General features: G+C 38.7%; 3 protein-coding genes across 10 annotated transcripts in view; 1 reads left to right on the top strand and 2 right to left on the bottom strand.

The window, feature by feature from the left end:
• Positions 1-207: 207 nt before the first annotated feature.
• Positions 208-11,030, top strand: LOC105053174 (alpha,alpha-trehalose-phosphate synthase [UDP-forming] 6). Of its 7 annotated transcripts, none has more exons than XR_002165616.3 (5): positions 208-2,887; positions 2,981-3,254; positions 3,335-3,664; positions 6,841-6,980; positions 10,675-11,030. XR_002165616.3 is itself a non-coding variant. In XM_010934236.4 (4 exons), exons 1-3 carry the CDS (start codon positions 882-884, stop codon positions 3,632-3,634), a joined length of 2,580 nt encoding a protein of 859 aa, XP_010932538.1. In that variant the 5' UTR covers positions 208-881; the 3' UTR covers positions 3,635-3,664; positions 5,773-6,013. The 7 variants fall into 7 exon arrangements, 3 of the variants coding, with proteins under 3 accessions (XP_010932538.1, XP_073100191.1, XP_010932535.1); XR_833428.4 differs by having other exon boundaries at positions 6,836-6,980; XR_012134676.1 differs by having other exon boundaries at positions 6,836-6,980; positions 7,512-11,030.
• Positions 8,282-11,065, bottom strand: LOC105053173 (protein trichome birefringence-like 14). Of its 2 annotated transcripts, none has more exons than XM_029267038.2 (4): positions 10,835-11,065; positions 10,513-10,734; positions 9,855-10,050; positions 8,282-9,719 (listed from the first exon to the last, which is right to left on the bottom strand). In XM_029267038.2, the coding sequence occupies exons 1-4, from the start codon at positions 10,989-10,991 to the stop codon at positions 8,891-8,893; spliced, it is 1,404 nt and encodes a 467-aa protein (XP_029122871.1). In that variant the 5' UTR covers positions 10,992-11,065; the 3' UTR covers positions 8,282-8,890. The 2 variants fall into 2 exon arrangements, with proteins under 2 accessions (XP_029122871.1, XP_029122872.1); XM_029267039.2 differs by having other exon boundaries at positions 10,513-10,728; positions 10,835-10,991.
• Positions 11,066-17,569: 6,504 nt separating this feature from the next.
• The window catches only part of LOC105053172 (potassium transporter 25), a 6,577-nt gene continuing 2,568 nt past the window's right edge, over positions 17,570-21,578 (bottom strand). Inside the window, exons 4-10 of the mRNA XM_073244495.1 lie at positions 21,380-21,577; positions 21,240-21,293; positions 19,586-19,846; positions 19,462-19,514; positions 19,204-19,330; positions 18,817-19,071; positions 17,570-18,710 (exon numbers count right to left, since the gene is read on the bottom strand). Coding sequence (XP_073100596.1) covers positions 17,644-18,710; positions 18,817-19,071; positions 19,204-19,330; positions 19,462-19,514; positions 19,586-19,846; positions 21,240-21,293; positions 21,380-21,577 — 2,015 coding nt within the window. The 3' untranslated portion in view covers positions 17,570-17,643. The remainder of the gene's footprint in view (positions 18,711-18,816; positions 19,072-19,203; positions 19,331-19,461; positions 19,515-19,585; positions 19,847-21,239; positions 21,294-21,379; position 21,578) is intronic.

Below are 21,578 nucleotides of genomic sequence, written 5' to 3'. Positions count from 1 at the left end.
CATTTTTTAATTCGACTTCGACATCTCTGATGAACGGATATCTAGTTTGGAAGTTTAAAGGAACGGCAGATCATTGGCAGCCCGCATATAAGTTTATATGCATTGTTTCGTACAGTAATCTGATGCTATTTAAGAATAAAATATTTTTGAATTCTAATCCCAGCTTCTTGTCGGAATAAAACCGCAGCGGCCCGCAGCAAGAGATCAGACTATTCCCTCTCTCCCTCTCTCTCTCTCTCTCTCTCCGTCTCCCGCTGGAGATCGAAGTGGGGAGTTTTGGTGGCGTCTAATTTGGATATTTGTTTATTTTCTTCTGGAACTTCTCCTAGTTTTTCTTCATTTCGAGAGCTGTGGATTACTCTTCAATCGGAGGTATATTGTTGGTTTGAGCTTGATTTCTTCTGTTCCTTCTGGTTTGTTCTTTTTGGAAAAAGGTGATTTTTTTTTTTTTTATCATGCTCTGATTCGATTCCTTGCTGAAATTGTCGAAATTTTATCCATTTTGGTGATTCTCTCGCTCTCTGATCCTTTCCTGTCTTAGTTTGGCCTTCTTTGTTGCGTGATTCTTATAACCCTAGCTCTGCCGAGACGGAACATCTCTTGGATCCTTATACCCTGTTCTTGTTATGGTTTACCAGTCTCAGAAAGCACAAGGAACATGAAAACCCCTTACCTCGGCTTCCCTGACTAAAATTCTTGCTTGCATCAACTGAGTTTTGTAACAGAAAGGCGAAAAAAGGGAACTTGATGCTTCCTTGTTGAGCTTTGGTAGGCTTTGGATAAGGAAAAAACCCATCTTGGAACTCCTCTTCTATAAATCTAGTCTCTCCTGAATTCCTCATTTGGGCTATCGATCTCGTAGACTTGGATCGTCGGCAGCAATGGTGTCGAAATCCTACTCCAATCTGCTGGAGCTGGCCTCCGGCGAGTCCCAATCCCTTGGCCGAATCGGCCGCCGCATCCCTCGGGTTGTGACGGCCCCCGGTATAGTCCCCGACCTAGATGAATCCGATGACGCCGCTTCCAATTCATCGTCGGAACTAGCTTCCCCATCTCCCCGCGACCGCACGATCATTGTAGCCAATCAGCTCCCAATTCGTGCTGCCCGCCAGCCCGGAGTCGGGGGCTGGTCCTTCTCCTGGGACCAGGATTCCCTCCTCCACCAGGTCAAGGACAGTATAGGTGACCATAAAGACATGGAATTTATCTATATCGGCTCCCTCCGAGAGGAGATTCCAGTTTCCGAGCAGGATGAGGTTGCCAAAATCCTCCTTGAGACCTTCAATTGTGTGCCAGCCTTCCTCCCTGCCGACCTCCTATCCCGGTTCTATCATGGCTTCTGCAAGCAGCAGTTGTGGCCCCTCTTTCACTACATGCTTCCCCTCTCCCCGGACCTCGGCGGCCGCTTCGACCGTAGCCTATGGCAAGCTTATGTTTCGGCTAACAAGATCTTTGCAGATAAGATCCTTGAGGTGATCAACCCGGATGATGATTTTGTATGGGTCCATGATTACCACCTCATGGTCCTCCCAACCTTCCTCAGGAAGCGTTTCAATCGAGTAAAGCTCGGGTTTTTCCTCCATAGTCCCTTCCCTTCGTCTGAAATCTACAGGACACTGCCTGTAAGGGAAGAACTCCTGAGATCCCTCCTGCATTCTGATCTAATTGGGTTTCACACTTTTGATTATGCCCGCCATTTCTTGTCATGCTGTAGTAGAATGCTTGGTCTGACCTATGAATCGAAGCGGGGTTACATCGGGCTAGAGTATTATGGTCGGACTGTCAGTATCAAGATACTTCCAGTTGGGATTCATATGGGCCAGCTCGGTTCTGTGTTGAGCCTCCCGGAGACTGAGGTGAAGGTTGCTGAGCTCATGAAGCAGTTTTATGATCGGGATCGGATAATGCTGCTCGGAGTTGATGACATGGATATATTTAAGGGGATTAGCTTAAAGCTGCTGGCTTTTGAGCTGCTCCTCATGCAGCATGAAGAGTGGAGGGGGAGGGTGGTTTTGGTGCAGATTGCCAATCCGGCGAGGGGGCGAGGGAAGGATGTGAAGGAAGTCCAGACAGAGAGCAATGCGATGGTGAAACGGATTAATGAAGCCTTTGGCCGGCCTGGGTACAAACCAGTTATCTTGATTGATAAGCCTCTTCAGTTTTATGAAAGAATGGCTTACTATGTGGTGGCAGAGTGCTGTTTGGTGACGGCGGTAAGGGATGGTATGAATCTTATCCCTTACGAGTACATCATTGCTCGGCAGGGGAATGAAAACTTGAATAAGGTCTTGCACCTGAGCTCATCCACTCTAAAGAAGAGCATGTTAGTGGTTTCAGAGTTCATAGGGTGCTCACCTTCTTTGAGTGGCGCCATTCGAGTGAACCCATGGAATATTGATGCAGTGGCTGATTCAATGGTGTCTGCCTTGGAAATGCCTGAGGCAGAGAAGCAGTTGAGGCATGAGAAGCACTATAGGTATGTAAGCACACATGATGTTGGGTACTGGGCAAACAGTTTTCTCCAGGACTTGCGAAGGACCTGTAGGGATCATAACAGGAGGAGGTGCTGGGGTATTGGGTTTGGGTTGGGATTTAGAGTTGTGGCCCTTGATCCTAACTTCAGGAAGCTTGCAATGGAGCATATTGTTTCAGCATACAGGAGAACTAGAACTCGTGCCATTCTTTTAGACTATGATGGTACCTTGATGCCACAGGCATCCATCAAGAAGAGCCCGTGCGTTAGGTCTATTGAAATATTAAACACCTTGTGTCGTGACAAGAATAACACAGTTTTTCTGGTTAGTGCAAGAAGCCGAAGCAAGCTAAGTGAGTGGTTTTCTTCCTGTGAGAATCTGGGAATGGCTGCAGAGCATGGCTACTTTTTGAGGTATTTAGTTATCAATATTTTGCTAATGCTTAGACCATGAATTTTACTTTATAATTCAAGGAGTTTATAACCATTTGTGATGTCTATTTTCAGGCTAAGGAGAGATGCTGACTGGCAAACATGTGTTCCTGCGACGGATTGTAGCTGGAAACAAATTGCAGAGCCTGTTATGAGGTTGTACACCGAAACAACTGATGGTTCAACCATTGAAGACAAAGAGACTTCACTTGTCTGGTGCTATGAGGATGCTGATCCTGATTTTGGATCTTGTCAAGCCAAGGAACTTCTCGACCATCTCGAAAGTGTCCTTGCCAATGAACCTGTTTCTGTGAAGAGTGGAACAAACAATGTTGAGGTTAAACCACAGGTATGGAGCCTGGATCCTTTGACATCAAAACTCGAAGGCCTGTATTATTGAATTAACTAATGGTCTAATTATGGTTACAGGGAGTGAACAAGGGCCTTGTAGCTGAGCACCTGCTTTCCACTATGCGGGATAGAGGGTTGCTAGCTGACTTCGTTCTTTGTATCGGTGATGACCGGTCTGATGAGGATATGTTTGAAGTAATCAGCTCTGCCATGACTGGGCCATCCCTTGCGCCTAATGCCGAAGTGTTTGCTTGCACAGTTGGTCGTAAGCCGAGCAAAGCCAAATATTATCTTGATGATACAGCAGAGATTTTTAGGTTGATGCAAGGCCTGGCTTTTGTTTCGCAACAAGCCCCTGGGAGTTCGCTTCCTATCTAAACCAGTGCCTTGCAAAATGAAGACTGCAAGGTGAATAGTTTCTTGCTTGACCAGTTTTTTGTTGCAATCTTGTTAGCAAACTGTAACCAAATCACCTTACTGTTATTTTATTATTAGGGTGTATATAAGTCTTCTGGGACCATTGCCTTACCGAGCACCTTTATATTGCTTGATCTCTATCTGATTAACATGTGAATAGAGTTTGATGATGCCATTTCTTGCAAAGTTTTGCTGCTTCGTGGTTTTAAAGCTTAATCACACTCAGTTTTATCATTGTCGATATGCTTAGATTTCTCTTATCATCTGACAAAATCTTTTAGCAGCTTATTTTGTAGTCTTTGATAGTTTAATGCTTTAAATGAGTTACAGCTTTGTTCAACTCTCTGAGCTCCGTGGCTTCATGCCAATGAGATTGCAGTAGTATGGGGAATGTTTAATTTTATCATTTGCCCCTCCAAGTTCTCTTGCGCATCATTTTTGGATATTTCTTTGATCAGTCACAATCTACTAGTTGAAGGCATTCTCTCCTGCTACTGTTGTCTTGATACTGCTGTTGTTCGCTAACAATCTCTCTATATCTATTCACATAATTGTGTTGGTTTGACACTGCCAATTACGTTTCATGAACCCAAAATAGAACTGACAACCTGAAAATTAATGATTTTTGATAGTTTAACAGAAGTTCAATGAAAGCATGGACACAAGCAGCTACCTGCATCTATTCTTTGACTCTCTCTCGTGTTGATTTGACACTGCCAATTATGTTTCATGAACCCAAAATAGAACTGCCAACCTGAAAATTAATGGATTTTTCTAGTTTAACACAGAAGTTCAATGAAAGCATGCTCTCTCTCTCTCTCTCTCTCTCTCTCTCTCTCTCTCTCGCAGTGGGGGAGAGAGTTTGATTCATATACTTTATGAGCACTCTCTCTCTCTCTCTCGCAGTGGGGGAGGTTCTCTCTCTCTCTCTCTCTCTCTCTCTCTCTCTCGCAGTGGGGGAGAGACTTTGATTCATATACTTTATGAGCACTCTCTTTTCAAGAGGTTGCTGGAAGTAGAAACTATTCAGTAGAAAATTGAAGAGAACACAGAAGCAGTTCATTCTGGTTTACCAACTTGTATGTCAACTGTAATTAAGCTACTACAAAGGACATTTTACCATCCAAATTGGGGATTAAGGAGGTGGTTTAAGCATTACTTTTATTTTTAGTTGGTTTTCTGGTATAGACTTTCTGTACTTTGTGCCATCACCATGTCTTCCAAGTTCAGTGAACTGCAGCATTGCTATGGATTATCATCCTCTGCTGCAGCACCAGCCACACTGGCCTTCCTCGCTCTCTTAGCTGAATATCAAAATCGATGGCTGCTGACATCTCATGACCAATTGGCACCATCCCTGCCTCCTTGATTTCCGATAGCGGGGTCTCCTACCTCTTTGGATTTCAGGCCGGCTGCCTCTCTGGTGAGGGTGCCTACGGTAGAGCTGCTTTTATCTGGCATACTGCTCTACTGGTTAGGCTCCTTGATTTTTCAAGGGCTGATGCTGGGAGGTGTTGCTTTTTCTCCAGGAAGTAGTAAATGCGATGTTCATTTATGATTTGGTCTTTGTTTAGTTAAAATCTGAAGAACAATACTAAAGATCCTATATGGTGGTGTATAAGATGTTTGACTCAGAGCTTCTACTATTTCTCAGGCTGGTGTCATAGCGTATTGACTCCCTAGAAATGATGACATTAGTCGGGTTGATATTATCCCCTGTACCTATGGACTGTGTTCAACAAGTTTGTCCAAAACTCTACCAAAAAAAAAAAAACAAGTTTGTCTAAAACAAAACAAGTCAATGTAGGTGGCTGCAAGCAACAGAATTTATTAGGTGAAGTCAATTTGTGTATTGTGATTCTAAGATCCTCCCAAAGCATATAATCTAAGAGGCACCAGGGTTCGGACAAACAAATTTATGTGACCCTCCACACTTTACTACATTGGGCAAGATTGTTTTTTATTTGGGTGCATCATGAGGATCTAAGTGGTCCCAAAAAACAAAAAAGAAAGGGTAAAAGAAATAACAAACAAGATTACATTCAAACAAAACAGATTCCTACTGCATCTGCTTGAACCAGAGATTTTTTATCTTGAAGCATGGAAGAAAGGGAGATGTAAGTTTCATTAACTCCTCTCTGCTAGCTAATTTGACTGCCGGTTGATTAGCTTCCCTAAATGCATGGGAGGGAAGAAATGGCTCCAGATTTGCAACACATTGAATGATATCTGAGAGGAGGAGATGTTTGGAAGCTAAACCTGAAGGTGAACCTGGCTCCTTAATAGATGGAAGTGATGGTGGTGCTTAGCATCCTGGATAGGTTGCATGAATCAAGGGGACCAGAACCAGGCTAGGATTGGTGGGCTGCATGTCAAGTTCTCTCTGCTAACGTCTTGCTTCCTGACCTTGAGAGTATGAGAATGTACAGAGTTAAGACTAATTAGAGGATATCAAACCTCTTTTCTCATTCTTTTTTCCGGTGAATACCAAAAACGAGAGGAATTTAAAAGGAACTTGCAGAAGCAGAGATATCAATTTAGTGTAATTTTAAAAAAAAAAAAATAAAGCTTGATAGAGAGCAACATAATCAAGGAGTACAATATGTTATTTTTGTTCTTGTCGTGGTTGTGTTGTCCATTCTCCACTTATTCAATGATGCAAACCAATACTAATGCAAACTACTCCCATTGAACAAACATTTTTAACTTCACGTATGCCATCGAAATGAAAACGATGGTTATTATGGGAAAGCTCTCATGCAGCCGCTCATCTCATGGTCAATCAAAGATGCTTAGCGAAATTTTGCATGGAGTACCATAAAAATGTTCTTAGTTTAAAGAAAGCATATTTAATATGTTCGAATTTTAGAGTTCTTAGTGTTTAGTTGTGGAATAAGTTGGGCAGCGATATCCCAGCAAGTTCTTGCCAAATATCGAAGAATTGGAGCTCATACCATGGTACGGGCGAAATGGTGGAATAGACTTATAATGCAGAATAAGATTATCCCGATTTCCTTCAATTACTATTTCACCCTTAATCTGCTAATAGAATCCAAGTTATGTGAAGTTCTATATGTATTAAATTCCGTATATTATTTCGCTGTGTTTATTCCACAATCAAATACCAAAAACATCCATGATATAAACCTATTCCTTCATCAGTGCAGGGATAACCCTCCCCCTTGGACAGCGTTGCAACGATGGAGCAAGATCCTTATCAGCAGCTTATGCTACCAAACAGCCACTTGGGATGGAAAGAGGGGGAGAATAGCGTTATCTTCGAACATAGGATAAATCCATGTCGATGGTATATCTCTTTTCCCTGGCTTCCAATTGAATGTTTATACTGCAATATAAGGCGAGAAAACATCCGGCCCTATTACTTATTTGTCCCCCTTTCTCTCCTGCAATGGCCTCTTCCCACCCACCCGATCTCTCCATCCTAAGAATAAAAGAGGATCAAATATCTGTCTAAATCTATTTTTATATCCGAATTTATGCAGATATAGATAAAACTTTGAGCATCCAATTGATATTTATATTCATATCCATAAAAAAAAAAATAGATATAGATATGGATATGAATAGACAACTATCAGATCCATATTCAAATATCTTATTCTATTTGTAATCTTATTTAATATTATATAACATCTATGATCTTTTAAAAAAAATATATAATCATATTAACATACTATTAGTATAGTTTATAATCAAAATAATATTTTTGCTTTTATATTCGTAATATTTAGTTATCCATATTTATATGGTATTTAAGTTATCTCAGTATCCATTTAAAATAAATATAAATATAGATATATTGGTACTGGAACGGCAGCCGATCCGGTTTCAGCCTTGCTCCATCCTGCTGGTATTGCTCCCGATCCCGGCTTGGCCAAGACCCTCCCGACTGCCTTCAGATTGCGGCATGGTCATTCCACATTTAATGTTGTATTCCCTGCTATTCCTTTCATGCTAGAATAATACTGTGTTCACGGGCATCGATTTAAGAGAACATGAAGGTGTGGTAATGTGATATGTCCATGGCTCAAAAAGGATCAGCTATCAACCAGTATTATCTGATCTAATACAACATAAAATTCTAAGCACTCCATATTTAATGTTGCATCCACTGCCATTCCTTTCATGCTAAGCTAATATGGTGTTCATGTACATCGGTTTAATCGAACATGAAGGTGTGATTAGTGTGATATGTCCATGGGTGAAAAAGAATCTGCGGTTAGTGTGACATGTTCATGGCTCAACAAGGATCAGATATCAACCAGTGTTATCTGATCTAATACAACATAAAATTCAAACCACAACATAATTGTCACCGTGCACAGATGTTACAGAGCCAAACAGGAAGACAAATATCTAAAACAAAAATAGCATAGGCATCTGAATGGTATAATTTCAGAGTTTTGATATGATAGTACCTCACACAACAAATATAACATCATAGTATTGTTTGGAAGACAAACATAAACTTCAACAAATTTCTGCAAGATTGTAAAACGTTATAACCCGACATGATCTAGCAAAATTGAGATGAAAAAAGTTTAGCATTGTCCTGCATTTGCTAATTAAAAGAAACAAGAAGGATGCTTCTTAAGACAAGCTGGTAGCCCAATAAATTTCATATGTTTACAGAATCTGCAAGGAACTCGCATCAAACTGTTGACAGCGATACGAGCAATCTAGTCCAATTTATGATGATACAGTGAAAATACAGGGTGGCAAATTGTTATGCCAAAATCAATATCCATGAGTAGAACTATATCGAGCTCTCAACCAACAATAGGCTTTCAATTTGCATGATCTCATTTTCTTTGCAAGGTCTTTGGCAAAACTGAACTCCACAACTAAAATATACACCACTACTAGTGCCTTCCGCATCATTCTCAGAAATATAAAGTACTTCTTCTTGTCCCCAAAAAGCAATGTCCTCCAGGAAAGTTGAGCCAGAAAATACTGATATTTTTAGGAGACAGCTTTCAATCAAGAATCTTCTAGTATGCAATGTAAGATAAAAGATGGCACAGAAGTATACGGGGTCAATGCGGAAAAATGTTGCAATACAGTGCTTCTTCACAAGACCTTCCTTGGCATCTTTTTTCTATGGTTTGATCCTTAAAGAGTACCCTCACATAGCAAATATTTTGGGTACCCAGCATGGGAGGAATGGTGGTATACACATGCATCATCAAAATGGGCCTACAGCTGTGCATAAAGTATTTCATTCCATGTATCAGGTATACCTGGAAGGCACCAATGCAAGCAATCATGCACCCCTGCTAAGGCTTTATTGGTATATTTGGATATATGTCCTTCATCTCTCAATTGTGACAAAGCAGTAATATCCAAGAGCTTCACCCTCGTTCCCCCAACTGCACCCTCAACAACGGTATCATTTGAACCATCCTGCAAAACCTCACTTCCACCTGCCAATGGGATGGTATTATCACAGCTTCCCCCAGTATTCCAATCTCCATTGACAAAATGCCTTGGAGATATTGTCCTAAAAAAGGCTTTCAATTGTCGATGTTGTGGAAGCTGTGCATCAAGCCACTTGATAACACTGTAGATGGTAAGATTTCTGGCATTCCAAATCTGTGCAATTTTCCTATCAGTGTTGGGTTTCCCACCAACATACATTTCCCATCTGTTGGCTGTAAATTTGCCTCTATTCCAATGGTGTCCGGTGTTAAGCACCAGTACATCAAACCTATGAAGATACTGCTTTAAAAATATTGCAGGGCGGTCAAGATGCATAGCATAATGAGTAGCTGGATCCGATCGGTTCAAAGGTTCCAACTCACATAAACTAGCGGACCAGTAGTATAGAATGGTGGTATTGGTGCTTGGGAATCGATATGCCCAACCGTCAGGTCGTATGGCGCCAGGTGCTTTAACAAGGCCATATTCCTTTCCAACATCTAACGCTTCTGGGCTATAATTGCCACCAGTGACCATACACATCAGGGATTGGAATTGCTGCCTTCCCAATGAATCCCCTACCAGAGCAATTGTTTTGTGCTGCATCCTAGAAATCAAACACCAAATTTTAATAGCATAAACTTCTGTCGCAAAACGATGCATACCATATGCTCCACTGCTAGCAAATAACCTATTTAAATGCACAAAATTTTTTAAAAATACATTTATTAGATAAACATACCTTCTCAAGAATTCAGATCCCTTGAACTCTGGCATATCACAACCTTGTGGTTGCCAGCGGAAACCCTCATAGGCGAAATCAGTTCGTTGCATTAACCGGCATGCCCACATTTGTGAAAGCCACTGCTTGCAACCGAACCCAGAATATAATGGTCGTCTTTTGTCTGCGACCCACTTTCCCTTTGCATAATTACACTCTACAAGAAAAAGCAAATCAAGTCTGTTAGGTACTTGCAACATACTCGTAATGCTGAAGAAACAAACTTTGACAGAAAAAAATCATTCTAACTTGCATGCACCCATAACACACGTGGATGCGTGCACACACGCACGCACACATATTAAATACCATGTAAAACATACATATATACATGCATATTTAATGTATATATGTATAAATGCATTTCTGCGTTTATTATAATTACACATGAACAAGATACTCAGTCCAACAGTGTTAATGAATAAATCGAAACTTGGGTGTGGATCAATATCAAGAAAATAAAATTGATGAAAAAATCAGAAGAGAAATAAGAATAGCTTTAATTGATAGTGAAGAATCACCAGACATACCTAGCAAGCAAATGATCATTATAACTACACACCCAAAACAAATCAGATGCTAAAGAAACAAGGAACAACAAGAACAGAGTAACAATCACCTTTTTTCTCCACAGGCATGTTTTTTGATCCTTTGCCTTTATCTTCCTTCTCTGATGAGGTCCTCATCGAGGAATCTGATTGTGGAATAACAACAACTTTCCCTGCTTCATTAGGTAATGCATTTACTGGTCTGCCTACAGCTGACAAATCTTCCTTTGCAGATGGCGTCTCAATTTTATTTTCTGAGATAGTTACTGGAGTTCGTGCAGGAACCACTGTTGCTACAAAAGAGCCCCAACACAAAATTTGTAAGTGGAATGAATGACTGCACACAACCAAAACAAGTTGAAAGGGAGACGAATATGGCATGGAAAGTGATACCTGGAGAAAATATATCAAACTGCTCTCGAGGTGGAAGGAAAGTAGAGAGGCTTGGGGTTTTCTCCCATGCCCAAACAATAAGGGTTGTGCAGAGGAGAGCAAGAAGACTGAGAGAGAGTCTATTACCTCTCAGTTTATGTAAATTCCCCCCTTTCATCCCTCCAAAGAAAATCTAGAAACTAGCCTACTTCTAATATGAGCATCTTGGTACCTCAACCATATTGTGCATGGACGGATCCAATTTCCTCTTCTGCAAGAGAATGAAATATAATTAATGTAATACTAAAAGAGTCATCTTGAATTATAATAAATTAACTTTAGCAAAATGTGGACCTCCATATGCATAAAATTAATCCAAATGTACCATCAGAAAGTTCAAAAGTAAAGAGCTAGCAAAAAAGGGGGAATTTCTCTTTACTTTTTGAGTACACTTTGCTCAAATTTCAACTTAACCAACAGAAAGCTCAAAAGCAAAGAGAGAATTTTATACCTTCTATATGAGAAAAAAAGAGAGCACAATTACAGTGTACACATGAAGTTTGTAAGCAGAGTGAGTGCACACTCCTAAGAAGCCACTGAGCAAATAAAATAAGTTTACAAATCACACGACCCTATGAATGAGGCATCACACCAAGGGGAGCTCAGTGGCAAGCTCTTATAATATGAGAATGGTCTGACAAGGAAAAGAACATGTGTACCACATGTTACCCATGAATTTATAATATATATCAGGACTACAGACACAATCTTAAAATTACCTTGACCACCCACAAACTTCTCACAGTGGATAAAACCAGAATTTTTGTGTTAAGATAGATAGGTTGAGCATTAAGTATATAAATATCTATCAACAAGGCACAGGGCGAATAAAAGAAGCAGGATATCAGCGAAAAGAAAAAAAGAATGACCGGATATCAAGGCCAATAAATGAACCTGATTGGTAACACTAAACCACAGCAAATCTAAAAGATTATTGAAAAGGATTAGGACATCTTATGCAGAGCACCGTTTCATTTCTTCTTTCCTTTTTTCTTCTCCTCTCTTCCATGAGGCCTGGCATCCATTGTATTGAAAAACAGGGACACCCCCATCCCGAGATTTAAAACCTTCGGCTTAATAGCTCAAGTATAAATTATAACCAGCAGACATACAAATTGTTTTATTAAAATTTATAAATACAAAAGGCCCCCATCCTAGGGAAATCTGATAGCATGACTAATTCTCCATTGTTGGACTGGATTGATCCCATCTATATCTTCATATGCGCACATTTAGAAGCAAGGTTTTTGCTACCAACCCACAGAACAGATAAGGTAAGGGGGATTCAATACATCCCCATATAGACATATGACACATTTGTTGTGCCAACTCCACTGGCATACCCTAAGTAATACAAGGGTTTACCACACCACACCATCAGACCTATGATCAGTCTTGATTCTTTAGGTCTTAACAAGAATCCTACAAAGAACAAGTAGAATTGAATGAGACACTGAAACTAGATGCAGTAACCTGTTAAAAGAAATTTGAAGCTATTAATTATGGGATATGCAAAGAAATGTAGAGCATTTGGTAGAATAACACAATTAGCAAAATGCCACATCCATAGGGGAATAAGGGCACCAACACTAGGAAAGAAGCTTCTAATATAACATGATAAGCAATCCTAAGTCCAAAATCTAATAAGACAGACACTAAAAACATATAGCAAACATAATAACAGGAGTATCCATTGTTTTCTGAAGAATAACTAGATTAACGGTCATGTTTGTTATAGTTACTCAATGCTACAGGCTCAACCACAAAAACATGGAGCTTCAAGATCACCTCAAGGGTGGAAGCAACATGGATGGGCTTCCAAGCACAGGCATAACTATTTGGCAGTTTCTTGCATCCTTACTTGTGGAGGCCTGAGATTTTAGACTTGTGGAGGCCTGAGATTTTAGACTACATAGGCTAGTGAAGGCCATTCAAGGACGCTGCTCTGGATCAAGAAGAAACAAATATGGAATCGATAAGGACCCAGTGAAACATCATTCATCCAAATGCACCCTTGATGACAAAATTGAAAGTAGAAAACTCAACATGGCGGAAAGGATTTTCATGAATTTACACCAGAGTGGCTCAAATTTAGGAAAATGGCTAAATAGAATTTGATAAAGTTGCCACACTCTTAACATTGGTGCTCCAGCAAATAAGATGAAGCAACTGCTACTTTCACCAGACCTGGCTGCTGAAAACACTAAAAGTGTATAAGTTTTAAAATGGTGATTCAACTCATCAAGCAGACTAAAAAAAGTCACTATGAAACTTTGCTCACAATGACCATTGCGTTTCATAAAAAGATTGGATAGGTGAGTCTGTATCTGCAGAAAGCCTCAAACAACTCCAATGCAAGGGAAAAGAGAGCAGTCAATGAATATGCCAATTTGGTATAAAATCCTATGATATTCCTCCTGTTCTTGAACAGGTAGATGGCAAAAAAGCCAGAAATTCAAATCAAGCCACCATTTTGGCCATGCAGATCACATCCTTGGATTTGCATGAACAAGTTCTTTTTTTTTTTTTTTTTTTTTTTTTTTTTTAAAAAGAAGATGAGAAAAACTAGTCACAACCGGGAATGCAAGAGTAGCGGCGCCCACAAAATGAGACTGAAACACAAGATTTTTAAAAATAAAGGAAAGAAAAATACACCAACACAAACAGAACATCTAAAGATTGAACAAGAAAACATGTCCCTTCATGAGTGAAGATAGAAAAAAAAAAAGGAAAGCTTTGCAGAATTTTAAAAATCATCATAGAGTAAGCCTAAACAGCTCAGAAGCACGTTAATACATGGCATATCCATCCAGGCAACTGAGGATCACTGGGAGGGCCAAAAAAAGAGTGAAAATGCTCCAAAAATCAAAACATGGAGAAATTTTTTTATCGTATAAATGGAAAGGAAAAAAATGGGAGAACCCCCAATAAAAGAAAGGGTGCATGATGGGAAGGCAAGGGACAGAAAAGGACTGAACGGAGACGCACAATGGAAACTCATCAAAACTTGAGCTCAGACAAACAAAAATAAATTTCCTATTGAAGCGAAGCGAACCATAATAGGGGGAAGGCTAAATACATGGATATTTGAACTGCAATTGCTTAGAATAAGATGGATGAAAAAAATTAGGAAATAGGCGAACTAGGAACGGCAAAAGACAGCATGAGGACCATTAGAGAAGGAAGACAGCAGTCAAAAGGATAAGACATCGAATCAAGCATGGTCACCAGCGCAAACGTTACCAATGCCTCATGATATAGCATCATAACCCCCAACACACCAAAATTTCTCAAATCCAAAACCAAACAGACAAATTGAATATGAAACAAAAAATTCAAGAAGATCCAAATTCATAGCCATAAAGTTCAATAACCATAACAAAGAATTTTCTAACTGGGTGTTTTACCTCAGCAATCCACCAGCCGAGCTACAATCAAATCGCTGACAAATACTCATACGAGTCTCAAACCCACATCTTCAATTATATAAATAAAGAAAATTCCTTAATGCCAGCAAGAACAAGCCCAACTTTTTCTTTTTCAGACAAAAAATGGTAACTGTTATTACCAAAAAAATCATCCTTCAAATCCTAAAATAGGGGCAAGAAAAGAAAAGGATACACAAGACGCCAGAACTCCAAACCATAATTTCAAACAAACCCTAACCTTGTTTCATTAAAAGTAAAAAAGGAATCCAAATGAATCGCCTCGGAACCAGAACGCAACCAAAAGCCACAACCTTTTCATCTTTTGGACCACTCATACAGCACCGAAACCACACCCACCCAGAACAATGATTAACGAAAAAAACAAGAAAATAAAACCCCAAATGAAAACAAATCATCCAAAAATGGGGGAAAGGGAGTCCAATAACCTCAAAATTACATCTCCAAAATTCCAATCAATCAGGACTTTCGATGGATCGAAACTCTAATCAGATGCACTCACCAGCTGAGGACCGCCAGAGACGGACGACCGACGGCGGACCGAGGCATCGTCGTCGGGACGATAGCCGGCGGTCAAGGGGCACAGCACCGACCAGAAAGCAGGAGGAGGTTGGAAGAAATAATACCGGAAATCATTGTGGTGGGGGATTATTACGTACGCTCGCATTGGGCCATCCTTGAATGGCTTAGCGGACTGGATTTTGCTTTACGATCTGTGCGTGCTTACGCCATGTGTCGACGGGCCCTCACGTCCATCGGTTTCTGCCCCGCAAATTCATCTTGACCGTTCGTACGTCCTAATCCCGCAGAGAAATTTGTATGCGGATGTTATTGTCCACGAAACAGGGATCCAACGTTTTACGCGAAAATGAGGCGCGCGTTTATCCGGTACTCGATGGGGCCCACCTAAATTGTTTAGGAGTCCCGTGATCAATGGAGTCACTTTCGTGTTTCGGTGTTCAGGCTTCTGGTACCTGATTTGCTTAATGGTTGGCGGTAACTTGGCCCGCGGGATCGCGTGGGGAAGCGGGGTGGGAATAAGTTGACGAGATCTAATAAAAAATCCGAGTGTCACCAACGTGATTACGTAATGATCACCAATGAGATCTAAATAAAAACTACCACCGTTACCTACGCGATGCCCTAATGCTGAACAAATCTAACAGCCGCCCGGGGATCTTTCGGCTTTGCTTTTTCGTAACGTGTTCGGTGTGACTTGCGCTTGTCGGCATGTTTGAGCGGCCAACGGTGCACGACAACCCATGTCATGTCGGGTAGAAATCTGGATACGGTTTGGGCCGGTGCAAATTAAAAATAGCACCACTAATGTTTAAACAAATTGGACCAATGATCTCCATTCGAAATAAAAATAAACGGACCAGTGATCAAACTAAAAAAAATAACTGGGCTTAGGCGCCGAATATTCCGAATTGAAACATGACATCATCATAATATAATAAATATATTAAATATATTTATATTTTTTTATAATAAAATAAAATAATAATATATGAAATACTGGAATAAAGGAGTTGTTTTTAAAAATAAATAGCTACAAATCTTGTGAATAAAAATATGATATTAAAATATCATAAATTTATGAACATCTTCCGATACAATGGTGAAATCTTTCAAAAGATAAGATAAAACTCCTGTTTGACCTTGCATTTATTTATTTTTATCTTAAAAAAATAAAATCATAGAAATCAAGGCAAAAAAAATATTTGATATTATTATTTTTATTTTCTATTTTTAAATTTATTTGTATTAAATTTTTAAAAAAATTATTTTTATCATTTTTAAAAATAAGAAACTCATATCTTTTATTGCCATTATTAACACTGTCTCTATCGTCGTTGCCATCACTAACACTGCCACAGCCACCATCTCTACCATCACCATCTTTATTGCCACCACTGTATTTGTCTCCATTATCATCATTACACCATCCTCACCATCTCAGTTGCTTACACTACCACCATGACGCTTACCATACCACCATTAACATCACCGCCATCAACTTTACATCACTGATGCCCCCCATCACCATTGTTGCACCCATTATATTACTAACACACTACCATCATTACCATCATGGCTCTATTACCTCTGTCACCATTATCACCATATCGACACCATCATTATGGTTATATTTTTCAAAATTATTTACTTTACTAAATATAATTATTTTTTAAAAAATTAAAAATAAAAATAAAATAAGATTTATTATTGAAAGTAAAGAAAATGAAAATGATACCAAACAGCATCTAGATCTATCTAGCATCACATTTATTTCTTTTTTTATTTAAGAATAAAATTATCGCACTTGAGGTAAAAACAAAAATATGTCTGACCTTTTGATACTACTATTTTTATTTTCTATTGGTGATCCTACAAAATAATAGTTTTAGTTTTTGAGAAAAATTTGATAGGCATATATATTACGTTGTAAAGATTTAGCCAAACTCTATATAGTGCTCCATAAATTTCTTTGCTCGCATGAGCAGAAGACATGTAATCATATCTTCTAGGATAAAGTATATGATGAGATAGATATGGAGTTGTTTAGGAGTTGTAAAAAAACAATTCTTAATTGGTTCATTAAGGCTAGGTTTATACATTATATCATATGTTTGTTTGGTAGTTTTATTTTGAAATTTTCATCTGAAGTATACTAATTATAACTAAAAACAATAGGTTATTTCAAAATAAAGAGATGAATAATGAAAAACAGTAATTAAACAAGAGAGGTTTCCTCAACAATTTAGGGAAATCTTGGCAAGTGCAGACTCATTCCTTGAAGAGTAAATTTGTTTGCTTCTATTAGATGACAATAGTGAAGCAGAAACAGTTAATGATGAACGTAAACAATAATTAAACTAAAAACTAGGTAGAAATATATGGTGACTACAAGATATTTAACAACTCATTGTACTCCGATGGATGTATATGAGCCCCAGGAGACCCTACAAATCCTCAAAAATATAGGATTAGGAAGGACTTAATTGGTCCAATAATTGAGTTAAAAAAATAATCAGTAGGTTTCTCCAAGTCTTACTTTCATTTATCAGTAAAGATCTAAGATCTTTTAAAATAAATCAGCATCAGAAAACACCCAAGAATACCATCAATAAAATTTAGAAATCAACAACAAATAACATATCTTCGTTACTTTATGCCGATATATGCTAAACTCTAAAGAAAAACAAATGTTCGCCACATATTAGGTGTTTTTTTTTTTTTTTTTTTTTTTTTTGTAAATGCAAGAGATCCTGATATTAATGTCAAAGATTTCCAGATACAAAAAAGTCATATTAGAATTGCTTATATTACGTATGTCATGCCAACCTCTACATAAGCAGCGCTAGGGATGTTTGTTACCACTTCGTGCTCTTTGCAATTGTTGACAAGGAAAATGTAGACCTTGGTCACAAGCCTTCTCAGAAAATTGGACCCTTTGTAAGCAGAGAGATGTGAATGACCTAGTATATATGTCATACCATGCTCCCTTGCATCCAACAGCTCTTGCAGCTCCTCCCTTGCTGATGAAATCATTTGAGGACTTTCTGGAGGCAAAATGAACCGCACCTTCTTTCTACTTACTGTAGGCTGCCCAATCTGCAACTGCTCAATCTTTATTGTAGGACATTCTATATCCACTGAATTTGATGAGCAGGTGGTTGAATCTGTGGCACCCAGAGTAATAAAGGCATTACCCTCATGTTTCAAGCTTCCAGTAACTATCCATTTATCCTCTGGTGAAGACAAGGTCTCAGAATTTCCATGGTCCATTGAGATGAACTCACCAATCCCGCTAATAATTTCATCCTCAATGTCATCCATGTCTCTCATCCTATCACGATACCCATACCTTACAATGCACCTGTAGAGCCTGTATTCCTTTGGCCCCAGCCTTCCAATAATATACTGCATGCTTGGTGGAACATATGGCACTGGAACTGATTTAAAGGATACAAAGATAAGAACTTGATGAAAAGCCGGAAGATGGGTAACAAAGTGGGAGAAGAAAGCTGGAATTCCGGACATGATATCAGTATAGACAAACCCAATGCCAGGAACTCGGACAACTCCAAGGCTTGGGCCTAGATTTGCCAGCCATTCAATAGAAACTTTGTTGTGCAAATCAAATTCATACTTCTTCATGGTGCCATAGTGCCATGCCAGCATAATTAACAAGATTATAAGTATAGGGAAGAAGAGTAAGCACTCTCTCATATGAAAATTTCGACCACAAGCCCAGAAGTATGTGACCTCAATAGACCCAAAAAATAGCAGAAATATTGCTGACAGCCATGGCCTATTCCAATAAAGAGCAATGATCAGCGACATGAAGCAGGTTGTTATCAGCATACTTGTAATTATAGCAAGGCCTGCAGACATTGAACTTCTATAAGATCAGTTTGAGTGCATGCTTCCATTATAAGCATTAACTCAGAACCTCACGCTATTAAAAGCAGAGGATGTTGAGCAATTTACCAGTAGCATTGCCAATAGGTGCAACATTTGTGGTGGCTATAGTTAAAATAAGGCAAAGGACCATTAAGATCCAGTTGATATCTGGAATGTACACCTGCCCATGTATCTTATCAGAGGTGTGAACGACTTTCACTCTGGGAAAACAACCAAAAGCCTGGCACTGATTTATAATTGAAAAGGTAGCCGTAATAGTTGCTTGGCTTCCTACAACAGAAGCTACCAGAGATAGGCATGCAAAAAAGGGATGAAGTTTTCCTGTGCTTCCATTTTCCAGTCCACAAGTAAATATCTTATTAAAATAGTCCACAACCAAATATCATGAATTTGAAAAGCAGTACAGCAATAACTGTGTTTACAAAATTACACTGGCATTGGAAAATGACTTACCAGGTGCAGATGCTCCAAGGTGAGTAACATATGCTTCTCTAGTAGGATTCCAATTCTTAGATATGAATGCAGTCTGACCCATGTAACAGAATATAAGGGAAGGATATACCAGAACCCCAAAAGCAATCTTCAAAGGTCAAGTTCAAACAAAAAAGTCAGGAACTTCATTAAACATATATCATGACAAATCAAAAAATCAAAATACACAAGATTATATATTGGATTCTAGGGTTACAGCTCCCAGGCATGCGTGTTTACCTGGATTGACCTTTTAGAGAAATGACCCAGATCGGCAAACATTGCCTCAGACCCTGTAACAAATATCTTTAGTGCTATACAGTGTAGAATCCTAAGAAAGTAAGTTCTAAATCCTGGAGCTTACCTGCTATACATAAAAGGACACCACCTAATGACCTCCAGCCTTTGATATCTTTGCTTTTTATAAACTTGTACATGTATTCAGGTGAAAGAGCACGTATTATGTAAGTGTTCCAGTGAAAGATGTTATATACACCAACTCCACTGATGAAGAGAAGCCACACAGTTATTACTGGTGCAAACAAAAAACTGATTTTATGTGTCCCATAATGTTGCAACACGAAGAGGCCTATCAAAATGGTACATGCAATGCTGACTGACATATCTGCAAATATGAAGTAATAAAGAAATGAAAAATGTCAAGACAAAATAGATTCATTTATTTTAAGAAACTTTGTCCTAATAATAATTATTTGTATAAAAAGGGTGAGTTAAATTATAATCAAGGAAGGGAAACTGTCACAAAGCACCTAGGGCATGCCAAACCGACTGGAACCAGGACAGTTCCTGGTTTCGATTCTGGACAAGCTAGGAACTGGTCCAAATAGAGTGGAACCACCTGGTTCTACTCAACTCAGCTTGGTTCGACCTGTTCTTGCCGGTACCAGGCCTATCACAGGTTAAAACAGAGGAGAAGGTCATTCTGGCATCTTTCTTCTCTCATTTCTCATAGACTAATATCTGTTGGTACAGTATCGTATGATATCATGCTGTATCGACCAGGTTCCTCACCAATACACACCCAATACTAGTTCAGAAAAAATTGCTAAATGATGACATGAGTCCCAGATAAATTAAAACATTATAAAGAGAAATAATTGAGAATATGTGCAATTATAAGTGAAGAAAAAGTATTAGATTAAGTTGTTCGACCTCAACTCATCTATGAACAAGGGATCGATGGTACCAAGAGATATAAAGAAAACAGAGCTAGTAGTCATTTACTACCTCTTAGACATATGGAAGATAAGCCCCTTTCTCATGATAAAGATCAAAAAAATTAACTATAAGATTGTCCACAAAATATATATTAAAAAAGGGCTACCTGATGTCCATTATGACAAATTATCATGGTGTGTCTCCACGCATACCTTGTCTGCTTACCTCATTGCTATGCATGCAAAGTGCACGCTCTTATCTTGTGAAAGTAAACCAAAGGCAAGAATAATTGGCAGGATGCTAACGCACATTATATGTTAAAAAATAATGATTTTGAAATCAGAAAATATTCCTTCCAGATTCTATCTGTCATTTTCTATACTCAAAATACCTATTAATTTTTCTGGAATACCATATTAAGTATGGCTCTAAATAAGTCCATAATAGACATGAAGGAATTGTAAAATTTTTCCAAGAAACAAGTCATGTAGGCCATAAGTCTAGTTTAATTGCTGAAGTTTTCTATAATATTGATATATAAATTATTGCTACTTTAGATAATTAATTTTATAAATCTAATTTCACAGATGGTATGTTGAATATGTAAAAATGATATATTCCAATTACATGAATAATGGAAACATATTACAAATTACTTGCATACTTTCATTCAAAGAACAAGATGTGTAACAGAAACCTTAAATTTTCAAATTCTTCCTGCCATCTTGAAGCTGGAGAACAATATTGAAAGAGCAAACTAAACAAATGAAATAAAATTCTAAGACAAAGTAATATTGGTAGCATCACAAAATCAAGAGAAGTAAGCCACTGAGTCTTACGTTTGAAAGAAATTGGCTCCAAAGTTCTCTCCAGACTTATTGAAGCTGATAACACTGAAAAAAATAATATATTTATCATACAAGTTAGGAAAAAAACAATAACTTTTTAAACCAAGGTGATCTCTGAAAGGATTTCAGACCAGAGATAGCTGGAACTACAACTCCATTGCCAATGATCATGCAAGAACCAAGCAAGGCCATGAGCAGCATCAGATAGTGACTGCTCTTATTATTTTCGATGGCCCTTTTAGCCTTGAATCCAAGACTATTCTTGTAAAAGCTTCCCATCTCGTAAGCAAGAAGTTCATCATCATCACCCTTATTATTAGGAAGCAGACC

This window comes from Elaeis guineensis, chromosome 10, assembly GCF_000442705.2.
Source record: "Elaeis guineensis isolate ETL-2024a chromosome 10, EG11, whole genome shotgun sequence".
Lineage (NCBI taxonomy): Eukaryota > Viridiplantae > Streptophyta > Magnoliopsida > Arecales > Arecaceae > Elaeis > Elaeis guineensis.
The sequence above is the reverse complement of the archived record's forward strand: the minus strand, read 5'-3'. Positions and strand labels throughout refer to the sequence as shown.

Bases quoted from the DNA above. Each gene is read 5' to 3' on its own strand.
- LOC105053174 (XM_010934236.4), top strand. From the start codon at position 882: ATGGTGTCGAAATCCTACTCCAATCTGCTGGAGCTGGCCTCCGGCGAG. The intron at 2,888-2,980 runs GTATTTAGTTAT...GTCTATTTTCAG, and splicing joins GAGCATGGCTACTTTTTGAG to GCTAAGGAGAGATGCTGACT. The intron at 3,255-3,334 runs GTATGGAGCCTG...TTATGGTTACAG, and splicing joins ATGTTGAGGTTAAACCACAG to GGAGTGAACAAGGGCCTTGT.
- LOC105053173 (XM_029267038.2), bottom strand. From the start codon at position 10,991: ATGAAAGGGGGGAATTTACATAAACTGAGAGGTAATAGACTCTCTCTC. The intron at 10,735-10,834 runs GTATCACTTTCC...GCTCTTTTGTAG, and splicing joins GTTTGATATATTTTCTCCAG to CAACAGTGGTTCCTGCACGA. The intron at 10,051-10,512 runs GTGATTGTTACT...TTTTTCTTGTAG, and splicing joins CATGCCTGTGGAGAAAAAAG to AGTGTAATTATGCAAAGGGA.